Below are 19,765 nucleotides of genomic sequence, written 5' to 3' on the forward strand. Positions count from 1 at the left end.
CCCTGTTGCTGAGGCTGGCTTTGAATTCACGATCCTCCTGCCTCAGCCTCCCTAGCTGTTGGGATTCCAGGCTTGGGCCATCATACCCAGCAACATCTGGTCTTTTTACTGCAACCTGATTCCTTCCCTCTGGGGCTGTTCCGCCTGGTGGGACCCTCCCTTAGTGGTTTGGCTGCTGTGCCTGAGTTCTGGCTTCATGCCACCTATTAGGAGCTTCTTGCTTTCGGTCCACTACCCACCACTCCAAAGTGACAGAGCTACATGGTTCTGGGACGTAATACAAGGCTCATATTCAGAGAGGGAACAACAGGCACTACTGAGCTGTGTCCTGGTCACACTTCGTAAGGTGCATAAAGATCCCTCGAAAGGCAGAGCAAATGTCTGTCGGATGTTCCTCTGTGCGGCTGGAGGAAGCGCCCTGGCTGGCCGGGAGGGAGGTGTGTTGCTTGGGGGTGCTTGGAGGGCATCACATCATCTGGGATGACAGGTGTGCACCACTGCACCTGGCCAAGATGTTTATCTTAAAGGAGCTGAGAGTCCAGAAGGGTGTAGTGGCCCCTCTGATGCCCCATCAGGACTGTGGGTGTAGGGACCCAATAGAGTTGTGGAATCAGATTTCAGAGCATGCACTCCAGCCCTCTGCCCTCACGCCATTAACAAAGAGCTTAAAGGCTTATTCTGCTGCTCTGCATAATCCGCTCAGACCATCAGGGCCACCAGGAAAGGACAAAGTAACCCCTATACTCTTGAGAGACATGGGAACCTCAACCTCACCTTCCAGCTTAGGCCCTAGGCCACAGGAGCTAGCTTTCATGGTGGCCAACCTGGTTCAGACCCAGTTGGATGGGCCCAGCTGTGGAGAAGAACATGCCTGTCCACTGCTTTTATTTCTGAAAAATGGCTCTGGATTGCTTTAGTATGTTGATAAATCATTGCCCTTGCCGAACAATTCTAAGGCCTAAACTGCGCTTTCCTAGGACAATAATCTCAAAAGTTTTAAAGGAAAAGTTGATATATATATTTAACTGTCAGTGATGTTGGTAAACTGGTATGCAAACATGTGGTACAATAAGATGGAGTGTATGATGAGAGAGAGAGAGAGGGAGGGAGGAAGGGAGGAGGAAGACTCCATTTGGAAGGAGAATGTCGGCTGATCCCATCTTCGGATCATACATTCACCCTCTTCCAGCATCAAACACCCTAATTTCTTATTCGGAAACCATGGTGTGTCACTGTGACTGCAGCAGGCTAAGTCTGACTGCAGGCTCCAGAGGTGGTACCATCGAGGGCCTTTCCCCTCCATTGTGATTGACTCAGGAAGGTACAGTTGACCATGGCTATTCTAGGAAATCTCCCCTGGTCTTTGCTGGGACTCTCAGCAAAGAGGTGTTCTCTTCACCCCTGGGATTGCAAAGCTGGTGGAAGGGTCTAGTGTCTTCTCCATGGAGAGTACCTGCTCAAGAGTGAAGTTCACATGTGAGTGGACTCATGTGAGAAGTTGGGGGGAAGGGCAGGGCTTGGAGCCTGTAATCCCAGTGGCTCGGGAGGCTGAGGCAGGAGGATCCGGAGTTCAAAGCCAGCCTCAGCAAAAGTGAGGCCCTAAGCAACTCAGTGAGACCTTGTCTCTAAATTAAAAAAAAAAAATTAAAAGGGCTGGGGATGTGGCTCAGTGGTTAAGAGCCTTGAGTTCAATCCCTGGTACCAAAAAAAAAAAAAAAAGAAGAAGAAGTGGGTGAAGATGCCCATCTTGCTGGCCACTCTGGAGTCTCTGGCTCTGAGTGACTAAAGCTGGGCCTACTTCTGGCCTGTTCAGTTACTTGAGCAAACATATCTTTAGCCTAAAGCTAAAGCCAATTTGAGGTGGGTGCCTGTCACTTGGAATTCAAAGAATCCTAGTCCAAAAGGCTTACTGGGGATACACCAGCCTCCAGAGTCAGGTGGGGAAGGTACTAGCTTTCCCACAGCCCAGGAGTGATTGGAGACGGAGAGAGGGAGGGGTGATGGATCTGGAGCTCGGCCAGGTTGAGTATTAATCCTGATCCCTGGACTGAGGACCTCTGCTTCAGAGGATCAGACTTCTCGAGAAAAGTGAATCTGAGACTCTCCAAAGCTTTACGAATGAAGACAGCAGTTAGATCATTAATGCCCCACGTTCTCTCCTATGTTACTCAAATCCTAACATTAAACATTCAGTGATTTCTTGTTGGCCTGCATTCTCAGGAGACCCAAAAGAAGCTCTTTCAAATAAACTAGACACTATAAAAGAAAATATCGGGATCACTTTAGATATCATGACAATTCCCAGAGACTCATTAGCCTGGTGATGACTATTAATTTTCAAATCTAATTAACAGAAATGGCACTTTCTTTTAATTTGTGTCATTAGTCAAATGAGCTCCCTAATTAAGATGCGCAATCTACAAATTTATAAACTCCAGTGAATGAGTCTAAACATGGAACCACTGATAAGGGTCTGTTCTGACAAGGGTTCTCACATTTCTCTCCCACTGCTTTCAGAACTTGAAAAAGAGGGAGAAATTAATTTCATTACCAGGCATTTTCTAGACACAATCTTTGGTTAGATATACTCAAGTTAGTCCCTGCCATACATCACTATGATTCCAAATTCCATTTCTACTCTCCATGAAATTCAACTGAAAAATTGCATGACATCAGATAAAACAGCAAGACCAATGCTCACTGACAATAATGGATGCTAATTGCAAAAGTTAAAAAAAAAAAAAAGATTTAAATTTGCACAAGTATAAAAATGACCTTAACTTTTTTTTTTCTTTCTTTCTTTATTTTTATTTTTTTTTTGGCACCAGGGATTGAACTCAGGGGCACTTAACCACTGAGCCACATCCCCAGCTCTATTTTGTATTTTATTTACAGACAGGATCTCACTGAGTTGCTTAGCGCCTTGCTTTTAAGGAGGCTGGCTTTGAATTCAAGATCCTCCTGCCTCAGCCTCCTGAGCTGCTGGGATCATAGGCGTGTGCCACTGCACTTGGCTAAAAATGATCTCAACTTCTAAAACAGCTTCATATAGAAATCCCATCAAGGAAATATTGTGTAAAACGAGTCTGTGGTTGGAACCAACAAATATCCAGAAACAAAGGTTGTTTACTGTTAAATGCTACTCAGCAAACCAGTTGATACTTTCACAAGATCTACTGCAATCATGCTCCAGTCTTGCCATGAAAGAAGGAATCAAATACTTCAATCAGTGAGAAGGAGAGTTTTTCCGAATCAGGATCTCTCAACTAAGATGTCAATCAATTACCATATTGAAAGCAATTGTGGATTGAATTGGCCAATGGGAAGATTGATGGTGTGCTTAGAGCATCTGAGGGGTAGGAGCTCCAACATATTTGTTCTGAAATAATTTTCTGTCTAATAATGGAAGGAAGGAGAGCTGGAGGGAGGGAAGGAAGAAGAAAATTAACTAAGCAATCCTGTTGGGGCAAGGATCCGATGGTGTCGGATTTTAGTACACTTGTTTCACAATTATTATTATTTTGAATTGCACATGGCAGGATGCCATCAGCTTTTGGTGTTTAGGAGTTAGAATCTAATGGTTTTAATCTAGCCTTGAGGGTGGATAAGAAATCTGGGACATAGCATTCCAAATACAGATAATATTTATCTGGTTCACATTAACATAGATTAGGACATAAAGTAAAATGTCTTTTAAGGTCTACGTAGTCATTTCTGAAAATATGCATGTCAGGAAAACATTGCCAATGAGAAGGTAGGGTATGTCTGCTTCTTTTTTTAAAAAACTTTTTTTAAAAATTGGTGCTTTATAATGTTTTTAATTGGTGCTTTATAGTTTTACATAATAGTAGGTGGGGTGCATTGTTACATGTTTGTGCATGCATACAATACAACAATACAAATGGGTGGATTTCATTTCCCAGTACCTCCCCTTTCCCTCCTCTTGCTCCACCTTCTTCTACTCTGCTAGACCACCTCTATTTTCATAAGACCATGCCCCCTGCCATTCCCCCCCCCTTTTCCCTCTCTATCTTCCACATATGAAAGAAAGCATACAACCCTTCACTTTCTGAGTTTGGCTTATTTTGCTTAACATAATGCTCTCGAGTTCCATTCATTTTCGAGCAAATGGCATGCCTATTTCTTTAATGATGGACAAAGACAGATAATATCCACATTGAGAAAGAATGCTTATAAAACTTAAAATTACTGGTGGAGCGGGAATGGTAGCACACGTCTGTAATCCCAGTGGTTTAGGAGGCTGAGGCAGGAGGATCGTGAGTTCAAAGCCAGCCTCAGCAACTTAGCAAGCCCTAAGCAACTCAGTGAGACCCTGTCTCTAAATAAAATATAAAATAGGGCTGGGGATGGGGCTCAGTGGGTAAGCACCCCGAGGTTCAATACCTGGTACCAAAAACAAAAAACTTGATTTTTTTTTTCTTTGCAAATCCCGTATATTGATAAATAAGCCTTGGAGACCCAGTGGTGAAAATAAATCTGAGATACATACTCAGGAGAGATACGTTTTTCTTCAGATAAGTACTGCATTTTGGACAGAAAGCATCTCTAGGAAGTAACCATCATATGGCAGCATTTTAATAAAAAACACAAGGGAGATTGTTAAGCCACCATCCTTGGGAGGCACAATTACCCCTTTTATTTTTTTCATGTTTTATATTTTTCTTTCTTCTTTTTCTTTTTTTTTTTTTAATATTTATTTTTTAGTTCTCGGCGGACACAACATCTTTGTTGGTATGTGGTGCTGAGGATCGAACCCGGGCCGCACGCATACCAGGCGAGCGCGCTACCGCTTGAGCCACATCCCCAGCCCTATTTTTTTCTTTTCTTTTGTGGTTCTAGGAATCAAATTGAGTCTGGGGTGCTTTACCACTGAGCTATATTCCCAGATTTTTTTTTTTCAATTTTTAATTTGTTTTCCAATTATGTTTTAGAAAAAGACTTTCTTAAAATTTTGAGACAGCGACTTGTTATATTGCTTAGGGCCTTGCTAAATTGCTGAGGCTGGCCTTGAACTTGCAATCCTCTTGCCTCAGCATTCAGAGCCACTGGAATTACAGGCATGCATCACCATGCACAGCTACGTTAGAAATGGTTTAGGCTGTAAAAAACATGCTGTGGACACAAAGTCTTAGCTTACAACATTTTAACAGCTACATGACCTTGACTAACTGATTTAATTTCGGTGAGTCTCAGTTTCTTCATCAGTAAAATGAGACATTTAGCAGGATCTAACTCATAAGCATGTTACCAATCCTATTAAAAACACTCAGCATAAAAAACTGTTGGAAAATAGTAGTTTGGCTGAGCAAGGTGGCACACATCTGTAATCCCAACAACTTGGGAGGTTGAAGCATGAGGATCTCAAGTTGGAGGCTAGTCTCAGCAACTTAACCAGATCCCTTTTCAAAAAAAAGGGCTGGGGATGTGGCTCAGTGGTAAAGCTCCCCTGGGTTCAATCTCCAGCATCAGAAAAACAACAGTAACAACAAAACCACAGTAGTTGGTACTTGCAGTGTCCCTAAAGCAAAATGCCATTATTCCTTAACATTGTAACAAATCACCACCCCCTTTGCCTCACAAGGGATGACCCCACAGCAGCCCAAGGCTCTGGTTCCTTGTCATTCCTGTGCCCGGGGCCTGGGCAGCCTGGGCCTTGGGCTGCTTGCTTGGTGATTCTCACCTCATAGTAACTCTGCACTGCGTTCATGAAGGCTTCGTCCGCCACGATCTGGGTCTCCCCATTGAGGAAGGCCTGAAAGCGGTCCTTGACGGTCTGCAGCTGCTGTTTGCTGATCTGCAAGAAACCAGAAACAGGAGAAATGAGCTTGTTCAGGGCAAGGCTAGTTAATGGTGACTTTCCACCAAAGAGGCCAGACATTAGCAGATACCACTAAAACGGCACCCAAATCCCAGTTAAATAAACTGCCTTAGAAGCAAAGGTAACACAGAATACATGTGTCAGACTTGATAGTAATTGCCCTTGTTTTCCCAAATCTTCCTTTTATGGGGCTTTTGTGGGGTTACTTCTATCTGCGATATTTGTGAGATGGAAATGGGGTTGCTAATCATGGACTCAGGGTCAGATAAAGAGGGGTTAAGTGTTGAACAAATTCACAGTCATTCCATCCGGGAGTGCCGCTATTCAGTTACATTTGTAATTCTAAATTTTCTAGAAGCCACATTTCAAAAATATTAAAAGAAACAGGAGAAGGCTCATGAGGTCCTGGGTTCAATCTAATTGCTTCAAACCCCCATCCCGACCTAAAAAAATAAAAATAAAGAAAAGAAAATTTGAAATGAATTTTAATATCTTTATTTAACCCAAAATGTCCAAAATATGACCATTTCTAACCTGTGATCATTATACAAATTTATGAGACATTTTACACTTTCAACGCTGTGTTTTGGAAATCAGGTGTATTTTACCCTTATTACATACATCTCAGTTCAGAGTGACCACAGGGCAGTGTTCAAGGGCCCCATGGCTACTGGCTACTGTACTGGATGCTGCAGATCTTCAGCATGCGATGAACTGACTTCTTTTGGGGAGTAGCGGGAACCGGGGAATGAACTCAGGGGCACTTGACCACTGAGCCCCATCCCAGCCCTTATTTTATATTTTATTTAGAGACAGGGTCTCACAGAGTGGCTTAGGGCCTCACTTAGTTGCTGAGGCTGGCTTTGAACTCACAATCCTGCTGCCTCAGCCTCCTGAGCCACTGGGATCACAGGCATGCACCACCATGCCTGGCGCAATGAACTCACTTCTAACTCACTTTGTTGAAGCTTTCCTATTCTGACCCAGGGATATTGTAAGTGGAGATGAAGAGAAAATCATAGTTATTTTGAATGTGCTTGAAACCATTTGAGCTAAACTTTGAGGCAACAATTCATTTGTTCATAAAAATGCCACCCTAACATGAATTTATTTTTTGCAGTCTGGACATAACTGACTTCAGTCACAAATCCTTACAGAACAGAACAGAGCAAGGCCATGCACAGAATTTCTTGCTCAGAATTCCTTCCAAGCAGGGTCAGGCCCAGCTCTGCAACATTTTGGGGGGTGAGTTGGGGTAATGGAGCAGGAGAGAACAATAAATTTTGCTTTTGTCTTAAATGCTTAATTTAAATGCTATTTATTTGTTTTTTTATTGGTTATTTTTAGTTATACATGACAGTAGAATCCATTTTGATATGATTTTATGGGTATAGAATATATCCTTTTCTAATTAGGACCCCATTTTTGTGGATGTACAGGATGGTGGGATTCACTGTGAATTCATATATCTTCACAGACAAACTGTGTCAGATTTATTCCACATCTTTCCCAGTCCCATTCCACTCCCTTCCCTTCATTCCACTTTGTCTAACCTTTTGAACTTCTATTCTTCCCTTCCCTACCCTTCCTTGTTGTATGTTAGCTTCCAAAAATTAGAGAAAACATTCGACCTTTGATTTTGGGGGGGATAGCCTTATTTCACTAAGCATGATCATCTCCAGTTCCATCCATTTACCAGCAAATGCCATAAAGTCATTCTTTTTTATTGCTCAGTTATATTCCATTGTGCATATATATATATATACAACATTAAATGCTTAATTGAAATAAAACCATATAGCATCATTTGAATAATGATGATTGTTTGATGACCCAGGACAAATCCACTACCTGCCTAACCTTCCATTAGATGTGCATGATGTTCATTTATTCACAAATAATTGCAAAGCAACTACCATTTGCCCCTCCCTGCACCAGGACCCATGCTTTGGTGTTCAATAAAATATACTCAACCCCTGATCTCACTGACCAGGATCAGGCACTGGAAATCAAAACAAATAAGGGTTTCTCCTCAGGGATTCTGCAGTTCAGATGAAGAGGGAAAAGCATATGAAGAATGCAATTTTTTTTTTTTTTTTTTTTTTTTTTAGGATTTCACGGGAGAAATTACAGAGTACCAAACTTTGAAAAGAGAAAGAATCTTCAGGAACATTGATTTCAATCAAGGTCAGAGAACACACACCACAAATCCACACAAAACATCTCACACTTCCCTCAATGAATCAGCTCCCAGCAGCAGGGGAGTGAAGGGTGGGGATTTGGATGGCAGAACTGTCTTGCCCCCTGCACATGCACATCCACTACTTTCTCACCACCAAGTAAACAAGCATTGAGTTTATTCAGTCAGCTCTCTGGGTGTGTCGCTGGAAAAACCTCAACTGCTTCACCTGTATAATGGGCCAGCACTGACCTTGGGGTGTGCTCATGATGATTAAAACAATCAGCACAAAAACTGGCACAGAGTAATCCCACACCTCCGCATATACCCAGAGGATTTAAAATGAGTGAACTGCAGGGATGCAGCCACACTGCCGTTTACAGCAGCTTGTTTTAGTCACCATTTTTCCTGCTATGGTTTAAAGACCGGACCAGAACAACTGCAGAGGAGGACAAGTTTACTTAAGGGCTCATAGTTTCCAAGTCTCTGTCCATAGACAGCAGGCTCCATTACTCAGGGCTCGGGGGGAGGCAGGACATCATGGAGGAAGAGTGTGGTGGAGGGAAGCAGCTCACATGGTGACCAGGAAGCAGAGAGAGACTCCACTCTCCAGAGACAAATAGAGACCCCAAAGCCACGCCCCCAATGCCCCCTCCTCCAGCCACACCCACCTGCCTCCAGCCACCACCCAGTTAATCCCATCAGGGATCCATTCATGGTTGGGTTAAGGCTCTCATTATCCAATCATTTCTCCTCTCAACCCTCCTGCATTGTCTCACACGTGAGCTTTTGGGGGACACCTCCCATCCAAACCACAACACAACTCCATTCACAATAGCTAAGCTATGGAACCAACCTAGGTGCCCTTCAACAGATGAATGGATAAAGAAAATGTGGTCTATATATACACAATGAAATATTATGCAGCCATAGGGAGAATGAAATTATGGCATTTGTTGCTAAATGGATGGAGCTGGAGAGTACCATGCTATATGAAATAAGTCAATCCCCCAAACCAAAGGCTGAATGTTCTCTTAGATCCTAACACACAATAAGAGAGTGAGGAGGCAAGAATAGAAGTTCACTGGATTAGACAAAGGTGAATGAAGGAAAGGGAGGAATAGGAAACACAGTGGAATGAATGGAACATCATTTTTCTATGTTCATATATAAACACACGACCAGTGTAACTCCATATCACGTACAACCACATGAATGGGAAGATACATTCCATGTAGGTATAATATGTCAAAATACACTCTATTATCATTATATGTGAAAAGGACAAATAAAAAGTGTTAAATAAAAAAAAAATCTCATATCAAAATAAAGAACATCACCCAGAACCCAGAAACACCTTCAGGTCCCTCCCCAAAGTCATTTGCGAAGCTGACTATGAGTCTCACATGTATCATCCTAGGTTAGTTCTGCCTGGTTTTCAACTTGCTACCTGTGCACCATACATGATGAGATTTGTCCAAGTTTGCTCAAACTCATTGCTGTGTGGTGTTCCAACATAGGACTCCACCATAACTGACCACTTCATCAGTTATGGTTAGCAGGGCTTTCTTTATTTTCAAACTGTGCTGACTTTTCAATGTGCACCCATCCACAAGAGGAATACAGGTACAAGAGCCACACCCATCTTGCACTCTGGTAGCTTCTACTGCATGGCACACCATGGACTCTAACCAAGGTTTGCTGAATGCAGGCATTAACTCACTCCATGGTTACTGCATACCAGGCTCTGGAGATGTAAAATGGCCAAGGCACGATCTTAGCCCTCAAGTCACAGATCACAGGTTCACCTTGGACCTCCTAGCATTCTTTGCCAACTGCAGGAGTGAATGGAAAATCTTACCTACCAGCTCTTAAAACACAGTGAGCCTGAGAATTAATCCGTGGGGCAGAGTTGATCTCTGGGTAACCTAGATAGGATTGAACCCAGAAGGTGACCCTACAGGAAGAAACTAAAATAATTGGCCCAGAGCAACTGACGCCAGGTGTACAACTCTAGATAAGCAGGATTCTGCAAGCTGTGTACAGAGAGAACCCTCTGGAAACAGAAGTCCAGTGGGCGGCATTTAATATGGATAGAATCCACTTGGGCATCGAGGCCAGAACTGGGAGTTGCTGTAATGCGTTCCAAGAGCAGAAAACCTGAAAAGATGAAAGGTAATTATGGCAGAGGAAAGTGCGGCTGCAGCTTTTGCTAGAACTATTCAAGCGCCCTTGCTTCAGTCTACCTCATTAATCAAGTACTGAAAAGTCCCATTGCATTTCTGCCATCTGCAATCTGCTCAGCACAGAGGGGAAGTGTCAGATGGACTGGCACGGCTTAGGGTGTAAAGTGACCCCAAAAGATCACGTGTGAGACAATGAAAGGTTCAGAGGAGACATGACTGGGTTGTGAGAACCTTAACCCAACCAGTGAATGGATCCCTGATGGGATTAACTGGGTGGTGGCTGGAGGCAGGTGGGTGTGGCTGGAGGAGGGGGCATTGGGGGCGTGGCTTTGGGGTCTCTATTTGTCTCTGGAGAGTGGAGTCTCTCTCTGCTTCCTGATCACCATGTGAGCTGCTTCCCTCCACCACACTCTTCCTCCATGATGTCCTGCCTCCCCTGGAGCCCCGAGGAATGGAGCCAGCTGTCTATGGACTGAGACTTGCGAACTATGAGCCCTCAAGTAAACTTTTCCTCCTCTTATTGTTCTTGTCAGGTCACAGCAGTGAAAAAAAACTGATTAAAACATGGATCTATGGTGAAAAAAACCACATGTTCTAAGTGCTGGTCTCAGGAAAGAAAGTCAAATTCAGAGTGAGGAAGAATCCTGGCTTTACTACAAGACCTTGGAGAAGTAGTTAACTTTTTTTTTTTTTTGCTAAAAACCAGGGGATGGTGCTATCTGCTATCTGGTTGCAATGATCAGAAGAGAGAATATATGTGAGGTACAAAGACTATAATCTGGCATACAGTAAGAACATGATAATGAAAGACATATTGAAAGTATTTCCTTTGTTTTTCTTTTTCCCTTTTCTTCATCTTTTATCTTCTTTTCGTGCTATCTCTCTTTTTTTTTAATCTACTTAGACTTTTTTTTTTTTTTGGTACCAGGGATTGAACCCAGGGGTGCTTAACCACTGAGCCTCATCCCCAGCCCTATTTTGTATTTTATTTAGAGACAGGGTCTCACTGAGTTGCTTGGCACCTTGCCATTGTTAAGGCTGGCTTTGAACTCAGGATCCTCATGCCTCAGCCTCCCAAGCTACTGGAATCACAGGTGTGTGCCACCATGCCTGGCCTACTCAGTGTTTTGAGGTATATTAACATAGTGTTCTTTACCTCCTTCTTCCTCCACCCTCCCTTTTGAGAATCTGGAAAACCCTATACTCCTGTCCCAGTCACCCTCGAAATTACAGGTGACCATGTGACACAGTCAGACAACTATTGGGGAACTTTGGAGAAACACCCTGGTTAAAAGGAACACACTTAGTGATATTGCCCTGTGCTACCCAAATACATTGTCCAGAGCTGGGGTGTCTATCTTGCAATCGTGAAGGTAGGCCAAAAACATCATGGGGATGTTGGCCTTTACATTTAACAGTTGAACTTATGTTTGCAAACATCCTTTCTGGATTCCTCATAATGTGTGTGTGAGAGAGAGAAAAAAAAAAAGTATTCCTACTTGTTCAGGTCACTGTGTGTGTCCTCTTATTTGTAGCCAAATGCTTTCCTAATGGACACATGTGACTTTCTCTATCATAAAAGAAAACACATTACTAAGGTGTTTATTGATTAGCATGCCTCTGATTACAGCAGCAACTCTACTGTATGGGAAGAAGGAGGCAATGCTAACCCTAAATGACTGAATCTAATATGGGAGCATTCCAAATGCAGGTGGGAGGAAGCAGAAAACCATCTTTGAATGCTAGAAGACATTCCAATTATACACACAGGTGGGATCCTTTTCTACACAAAGCACAATATCAGGACTGTATACTGCTAGCTCACAATAGGAGCTCCATTTCAAAAAAAAAAAAAAAAAAAAAAAAACGAGGGTTTTTAAAGACTATTATTCCTTGTAGAAAAGTGGCAAAAATATCAAATCAACAAGTGTTTTTAAAAATCATCAGTTCCTTCAGAGAGATGCGGGCAATGCTTACTCAATTTCCTTTTCTTAGAGAGAGCAACACTTGATATTAGGCAAAATATAAATATCAAAAGGTCTTCTTTTATAAGCACATTAAAATACTCTCTATCTTAAATGAAATCTTGTTTCTAGGGAATTTAGAAATCATATCACACTTAACCAACTATTTACTTATTTACATAAAATTCCTCTCACCTTCTATATTAGATACATTTATATAACATGTTCTGAAAAGGATGTGTTAAGTGAGTTTCATTCATTTGGGTTGAATGAAAAAGATCCACTTGAATAGAAAAACATGAATGAATCATTCTAAAAGGGAAGCTGAGGGGTGAAACTATTGCAGGTGGGAAAAATTCAGAATGAGGCTGTACCCCTGGCCTGGATTATGAACCTGTTTCCCAATATTCTGCCACTCAAGTAATATCTTTAGGAGTAGCTCTCCCTACGCACCAATGGTATGAATATTTGCTTTATATTTTTGCCCTAAATATATTTCAAATCACTTCATTTTTCAAACTGAAACTTGTTCTCAGCAATAGTATCTGAAATTGCAGGCTTCATTTTGCAGCTATAGTTAAAATAGATGGGTTCCACACACCTCCCATATTTTAATAATTGCTCCTTTTCATTCGTTTGTTTTGGTGCTGGGGATTGAACTCAGAGCTTCATTCATGGGAAGTGCACACTCTATGACCAAATTGTATCCAAGACCAGGAGGGCATTTTTAGAGAAAAAAAAATATTAATCTGGTATATACACAAATTCTTGAATGTGTGTGTGTGTGTGTGCATTTTATTTTAGGATAACTGCTGAATATCTTTAAGTTAATTATACTCTAAAAAATTAACTATACATTTTAAGCCAATTGAACAATACTTGGCACAGTGGTGCACATCTTTAATCCAGTAGGTCAGGAGGCTGAGGAAGGAGGATCTCAAGTTCAAAGCCAGCCTCAGCAACTTAGCGAGACCCTGTCTCTGATAAAATATTGAAAAGGGCTGGGGATGTGGCTCAGTGGTTAAGAGCCCCTGGGTTTAATCCCTGGTACCAAAAAGAAAAAAAAAATCATTGAGCAATAGAAAGACCCAGCAGTTCCATTATTTCTAAAGACCTATTTGGGTAGGAAAGAAAGAATAAAGAGGGAGTTCTGAAGGGAAGGGATCATGGGAGCAGAATGGGAGCTCTCTCAGAAAACAACCACCTTGCAGAAGAGGCATAAAATAAGAAGAATGAATCTAGAGAGTGAATCGGGGCTAATAGTTGGTTTGAAGATGGAAGAAGAGGAAGAAATGCAGAGAAGGGGTGAGAATAAGAAGAGAACCACATTTCAGCCCCTCTGACAAAGCATTTTAAAGTTGTTGTTTAGTAGGACAAATGTTCAACCCTTGCAAACAATAGTTATTATTATTTTTTTAGTAAGAATATGTGTCTCCACTTTAGAAGTGCTCAGGTGGTGTTCACTTAGATGCCTCTGTGGGCAAGTCAGATGTGGAGTTTAAAATGCAAAGGCCTCATTAAGAGGTTGTGTTCATTGGTTTTCATTGCTGTGACCAAAATGTCTGACAAGAACAACTTAGAGGAGGAAAAGCTTGTTTGGGCTCATGATTTCAGAGCCCTCAGTCCACAGTTGGGTGGATCCATTAGCTCTGGGCTTCAGGTGAGGCAGAGCATCATGGCGGAGGGATGGGGTAGATGGAGGAATCTGGCTCAGTTCATGGCAGCTGGGAAACAAAGAGAGAGAGTGGGGAGCCAGGGCCACACCCTGCATGATCTACTTCATCCTTCTATGCCTACAGTTATCACTCAGCAGCCCATTCAGCTGTCAGTGGATTAATCCATTTGCTGAATTGAGGTCAGAGCCTAAAAGCCCAATCTCTGAACCTTGCTGCATTGGGTGCCATGTTTTCAACCTGAGATCTCAGGGGACATTCCAGATGGAAACCATAACAGAGTCCTTTCAGCTGTCACACATTTGGAATGCACCTTTCCTCCCACGTCCTTGCTAGCACTTATTATTGTCTGTATTCCTGACGATTGCCTTTCTAACTGGAGTGAGATGAAACCGCAGTGTCCTTTTGGTGGGCGTTTCCTGGATTGCTAGGGATGTTGAGCATTTTGTCATAAATGGGTTGCCCTTTCATAGTTCCTCTTCTGAGAAATATCCATTCAGTCCTTTTGCCCATTTATTGTTTCCTGGGGGTTACGTTTTTTCAGTTCTTTATAGATTCTGGATATTAATCTCCTTTTGGAGAAGCAGCTGGCCATGATTTTCTACCACTGTGTAGGGCTCTCTTCACCCTCATAATCATTTCTCTTGCTGTGCAAAAGCTGTTTAATTTTTTGATTGCCCACTTTTTGATTCTTGGTTTTATTTCTTGTGCTTTAAGGGTCCTGTTAAGAAAGTCAGTGTCTATGCCCATATGTTGGTGTGTTGAGCTTATTTTCTTCTTGCAGTTGCAAAGTTTCGGGTCTAATTCTTGGGGTTGATTGTTGTGTAGGGTAGAGGAGAGGGTTATGTTTTCATCCTCATAAACATTCAATATTGACTTTTCCTAGCAACTTTTGTTAAAACGGCCATCTTTTCACCAACATGTTCATAGCAACTTTGTCGTTTTACCCCTAGCTATCCCACTCCTTGGTATTTATCCAAAAGAACTAAAATCAGCATTCTATAGTGACACAGGCCCATCCATGATTATAGCAGAGCATTCACAATAGCCAAGTTATGGAACCAGCCCAGGTGCCTGTCAACGGAGGAGTGGATTAAGAAAATGTGGTACATATAACACACACTAGAGCTTTACTCAGCCATAAAGAAGAACAAAATTGGGCATTTCCTGGTAATTGGTTGGAACTGGAGAATATCATGCTAAGTGAAATAAGCCAGGCTCAGAAAGTTAAGGCTTGACTGTCTTCTCCCATATGCAAAAGCGAGTTCAAAATAAGGGAGCAAAAAGAGGGTTGATCCCATGAAAATAGAAGGGAGATCGGTGGAGTGGTACAAAGGGATCGAGAGAGAGAGAGAGAGAGAGAGAGAGAGAGAGAGAGAGAGAGAAGAAATTGTGGAATGAAATTATGCTGTGTACATATGTGAATATACCACAGTCACCTTTATGTGTACTATAAAGCACCTATTTAAAAATAATAAATAGCTGGATGCAAGGGCGCATGCCTGTAATCCCAGTGGCTTGGAAGGTTGAGGCAGGAGGATGGCAGATTCAAAGCCAGCCTCAGCAAAAGTGAGGCCCTAAGCAACTCAGTGAGACCCTGTCTCTAAATGAAATGCAAAATAGGGCTGGGGATGTGGCTCAGTGGTCAAGTGCCCTGAGTTCAATCCCTGGTACATGCCCCACCTCACACACACACACAAAAAAACCCTCAAAACAAACAATAAAAAGTAGAAGGCAGACCACTAGAATAGAAGAAGGGAACATTAGGAGGGAAGAGGGGAGAGAAGGAGGAAGTACTGGGGACTGACGTGGAGGATACTATATTCCATGCAGATAGGATTTTGTCAAAATGAACTTCATTCATTATTATGTATAACAATAACACACTAATAAAAAATTTTTAAAAAAGAAATTGGGGTCTTAAATATTTACTACTTCACTAAAAATAATGATAATAAACTCCTCATGGGTTAAGGTAAATAACACACATTTATAAAAATAACCATGTTTTCCAAAAACAAAAGAATAAAGACTGGCAACATTTTATAGTTTTAAAAAGTCTCTTTCAGAGATTAACAGAGGACAGTTGATTTGCATTTCTGTTCCTATGTGCAATCTGCTATGCAGTGTTGTTTTGGTTGAAGTATATGGAGAAAATCTAGCCTCTCACAGATAGGTTATTGGAAAAGGAAAGAATATTTAATAGTCTTTTCAGATAAATGTGGATAGTTGTCTCTAATACTCTACCAAAGCTCATGTGATGGTATTCTCTCAAAAGTTAGCAGCAAGGGCTCGGATGGTGGCTCAGTGGTAGAGCGCTTGCCTAGCATGTATGAGGACCTGGGTTCGAGTCTCAACACCACATAAATAAATAAAATAAAGGTCCATTGACAACTAAAAAAAATATTTAAAAAGTTAGCAGCAATATAAAATTTGATATAGCATCAATAAACATTTTTATATTGTATGTCCTTCCCATGAGACACTGTCTTTGGTTATAGAGTCCTAGTGTTTTTATCTGTACTTGCCATTTTACTATGCAGAATATTAAAAAGATGTGTATTCAAGGATTAAAAGTTAATAAAAATAATTCCTACTTCTTTATCAAGAAAAGGATTCAGTGAAGATGGCAGTTTCTAAGCAACTTATGCACAACTCTGAGGAGAAGAATGACTACTAGTATGCTTTGGCACTACCTTGGTGTAACAGGGCATTGGCAGTTTTCCACCAGTGCTTTTGCACCATTTTTGCAAATGTCAACACAGTTAGGAGAGAAGCAAATAATGTCTCAGTGGTATTAGAAAAATTAGCTTGTAAATTGCTAGGGGTATGTAGATGATGCTGATGCTTTGAAAAACACTAACATAGTGGATCCAACAACCTGACCAGCTTTTAATGTTCCAGGGTTGTTAGGAGGAGAGGATCGTGGTGAATAGTGTGAGAACAGAATAGCCTGAGAACAGAACAGGTATCAGGCTTTGGATCCTAAGGTGGGACATTAGGATTGAACTCCTTATGCAATGGGAAGTCCCTGATGTGTTCTGTACAGAAGACCCATATGATCTGACAGGATGAGGGACTGGGGCACAGGAACAACTTTTCAGGGTCAACGTGCAATAAGGTAACATTTCTTGCAAGCTGTGGCATAGGAGAGGAGGGTATTGCATGGAACAGAATCTTTGTTTACCAAGACAGGAATAGCTGGGGGAAGAGGAAGGAGCTGGGGAAGTTGGGAGGAGGCAGGAGAAGGTTATTCCAGGATGGGGGTACAAAATGAGCACAGGAAAAAAAAAGAAAGTGTGGGTTCCATCAAGAATTTATTTGGTCAATGAATAATCTAGACCCTGCTGACCCCCCAAATACAGTAAGAGGCAGCTCTTGGTGTAAGCATACAGGGCTGTCCAAAAGTAAAAGTCATGGTGGTTGGAAATGGATGGGCAAGTATTTTCCTTGGGTTGGAACCCAGATTAAAAGGGCCAATGCAGCAGTATATGAAATCCCTAATCACTAGACACCATCTTGGGTCTTAGGAGGTTTAATAATGAACTTATCTGTTGCAATTATTTCCAAAGGAAAAGGTGAGAAAAAAAAAAGCAAACCTGAATGAGGTCTATGGGTAGGCTGTATAAAATTCTTTAATGCTGTACCCTCCAAACTGTGACCATGAACTTCACTGAAATTCATTGAGATAAGAATCTCATCCTGTCAGTCATGCACAGTGATAACAGGTGCAATGGACTGGAATTCCTCTTCAGGGTGCTGGGCTATTTGGAAGAACATGCAAAGCTTAACTGCTTATTCTAGCAGTTTCCATCCAGCATCCAGAAAGAGAGAAGAAATGTGGCCAAGTTGGAAGGTGCTCTGACACTGGAAACAACTAGAACACAGGTGTTAATAATGCACAGGGGGTGGGGGCTTTAGCTAGTAATGGATTACTGATGGTTCATCAACTGTAACACAGGCTCACACTGAAGCAAGAGGTTAGTAGTCGGGAAAACTGTATTGGAGAGGGGCCCAGAGTCTAAGGGAATTCTGGACTTTGTGCTCAAATTGTCTGTGAACCTAGAACTGCAACACACACACCACACACACACACACACACACACACACACACACACACACACCCCTCTAGCGAGCTTCTATAAAGAGACCCAAGTACAGCGCACACACACTGCCAAGGGACAAACAGAAAATACTGGCACTGAAGTTTGCCCTGAAATTCAGAAGCAGGAAAAGTCAAAAGCCACCAGTGTTTTTGAATCCCGTGTCACATGGTAATATGGGTCAGTGGTTTCAGAGACCCTCTGCACTCACAAATGAGTTCTGTATACTAAAATGATATTTATTGTTGATTTAACTGTCTCCTCTGTGATTTTGTATTATATATTTGTGTGTGTGTTTGTGTGTGTATAGAGGGGCAGGTACTGGGGACTGAATTCAGGGGACCTCAACCACTGAGCCACATCCCCAGCCCTTTTTCTGGGTTTTATTTAGAGACAGGGTCTCTCTGAGTTGCTGAGGGCCTCACTAAGTTGCTGAGGCTGGCTTTGGACTCATGATCCTCCTGCCTCAGCCTCCTGACCTGCTAGGACGACAGGCTTGGCCCATGGCACCTGGACAGGGTATTACTCATATTTTAAAGGCATAGGTTTTGTAATTGCTTTGGTTCTTCCTTGGAAACTGTAGGGAAGAGGGACCTCCTTTGAGACAAGTGACTTCACTGATCTTAACAGTGGAGAAGAGGTATTTATTTCTTGCTCAAGTAAGTACTCCCGAGTGCTCTCCGGAATATCACGGAAGTCTCTGTAAGGGACATTCCTTTTCTTCCCTTGTACATTGGTCTGAAATCAGGAGATAATGGCTTTTCTCTGCTTTATCTAGAACCCTGGTCCTTTGGTTGATTAGCAGCAATTTAGGGAGTCCAGAGTTCTGTGCCTATCTGTACCATTTCTAGGCAAGCCTTCTTTCTCTTCTCCCTTCCCTTAGCTCAACCTTGTCTATCAATATGCTGTTAAGGTCCCTTCTCTCTGATTGTTCCTCCTTGTGTTAAACCACTTACCTTTGGTCTCAACTCTGATTCCTGGGCTCTTAGTCCTATGTATATAGTATGGGTATAAAGTAAGATCTTTATCACCCACCTTGCATCCACATTAACCAAAATATTGATGTCCCTGGCCCCACCATAGACCAGTCACTCAGGATGTCCAGTGACAGGAACCCAATTTTAACAAAAAAAATAAGTTGTATGTGTATGCCAGGGACTGAACCCAGGGCCTCCTACATGCCACATACATGCTATGCCACTGAGTTCTATCCCGGCCCCTAGAAACTTCCTAAACATTCTGATGCACAAGGTTGAGAACCAGTGCAGGGAGTACTGACTGCATGAACTTTAAGGACATATCTAAGATATTTCTTATTCTCGTCAGCATGGATTGAATATCCTACAACATCAGGTAAAATAGAGACCAGATTTTTCCATGCAATTCTGGAAGACTAAATAGGACTAAGTAGAAAATAAAAGTAGGTGTATTTAGAGATGACAGGAGATGAAGTTTCTATTATTTGAAACTCTGAAAGTGGATCCAGTCGCCACTGGAGGCCGTTTCCTGCCTTTGTGAACATCCCCTGTGTGGAAGGCAGTCACCACTGAATTGAGGATTAGAAAATCTGGCTACCACGGCCCCTTGCGCCCAGAGTCTAGGGTACTTTATATAGTGAATTTCTACTTTAGAACTGTATTCCTCGTGGACACAAGAAGCAGCTAATTATCTTCTCTGAAAATGAAAACTCAAGTTGTGGTTTTGAATTTTCCATAGAGGAAAACGTCACAATGTGCAGGTGGAGGCCTAGGAACTGGGTTTCCCAGAGGAGGAAAAAAAAAAAATTATCCCTGGTTTGTAGCATTCAGTGATGTCCCTAAT

At 42.0% G+C, this 19,765-nt stretch overlaps 1 protein-coding gene across 6 annotated transcripts in view; it reads right to left on the reverse strand.

The window, feature by feature from the left end:
- CADPS (calcium dependent secretion activator) overlaps positions 1-19,765 on the reverse strand; it is a 479,847-nt gene that overhangs the window by 371,203 nt on the left and 88,879 nt on the right. For all 6 annotated transcript variants that reach the window (XR_014020728.1, XM_081283086.1, XM_081283087.1 and 3 more), the window contains exon 2: positions 5,702-5,815. Coding sequence is in view for 5 of the 6 variants with exons in the window: in XM_081283086.1 (XP_081139212.1) it covers positions 5,702-5,815 (114 nt within the window). In the remaining variant the exon portion in view is untranslated. The remainder of the gene's footprint in view (positions 1-5,701; positions 5,816-19,765) is intronic.

The sequence above is a fragment of the Spermophilus citellus genome (assembly GCF_964194105.1).
Source record: "Spermophilus citellus genome assembly, chromosome: 3".
NCBI lineage: Eukaryota > Metazoa > Chordata > Mammalia > Rodentia > Sciuridae > Spermophilus > Spermophilus citellus.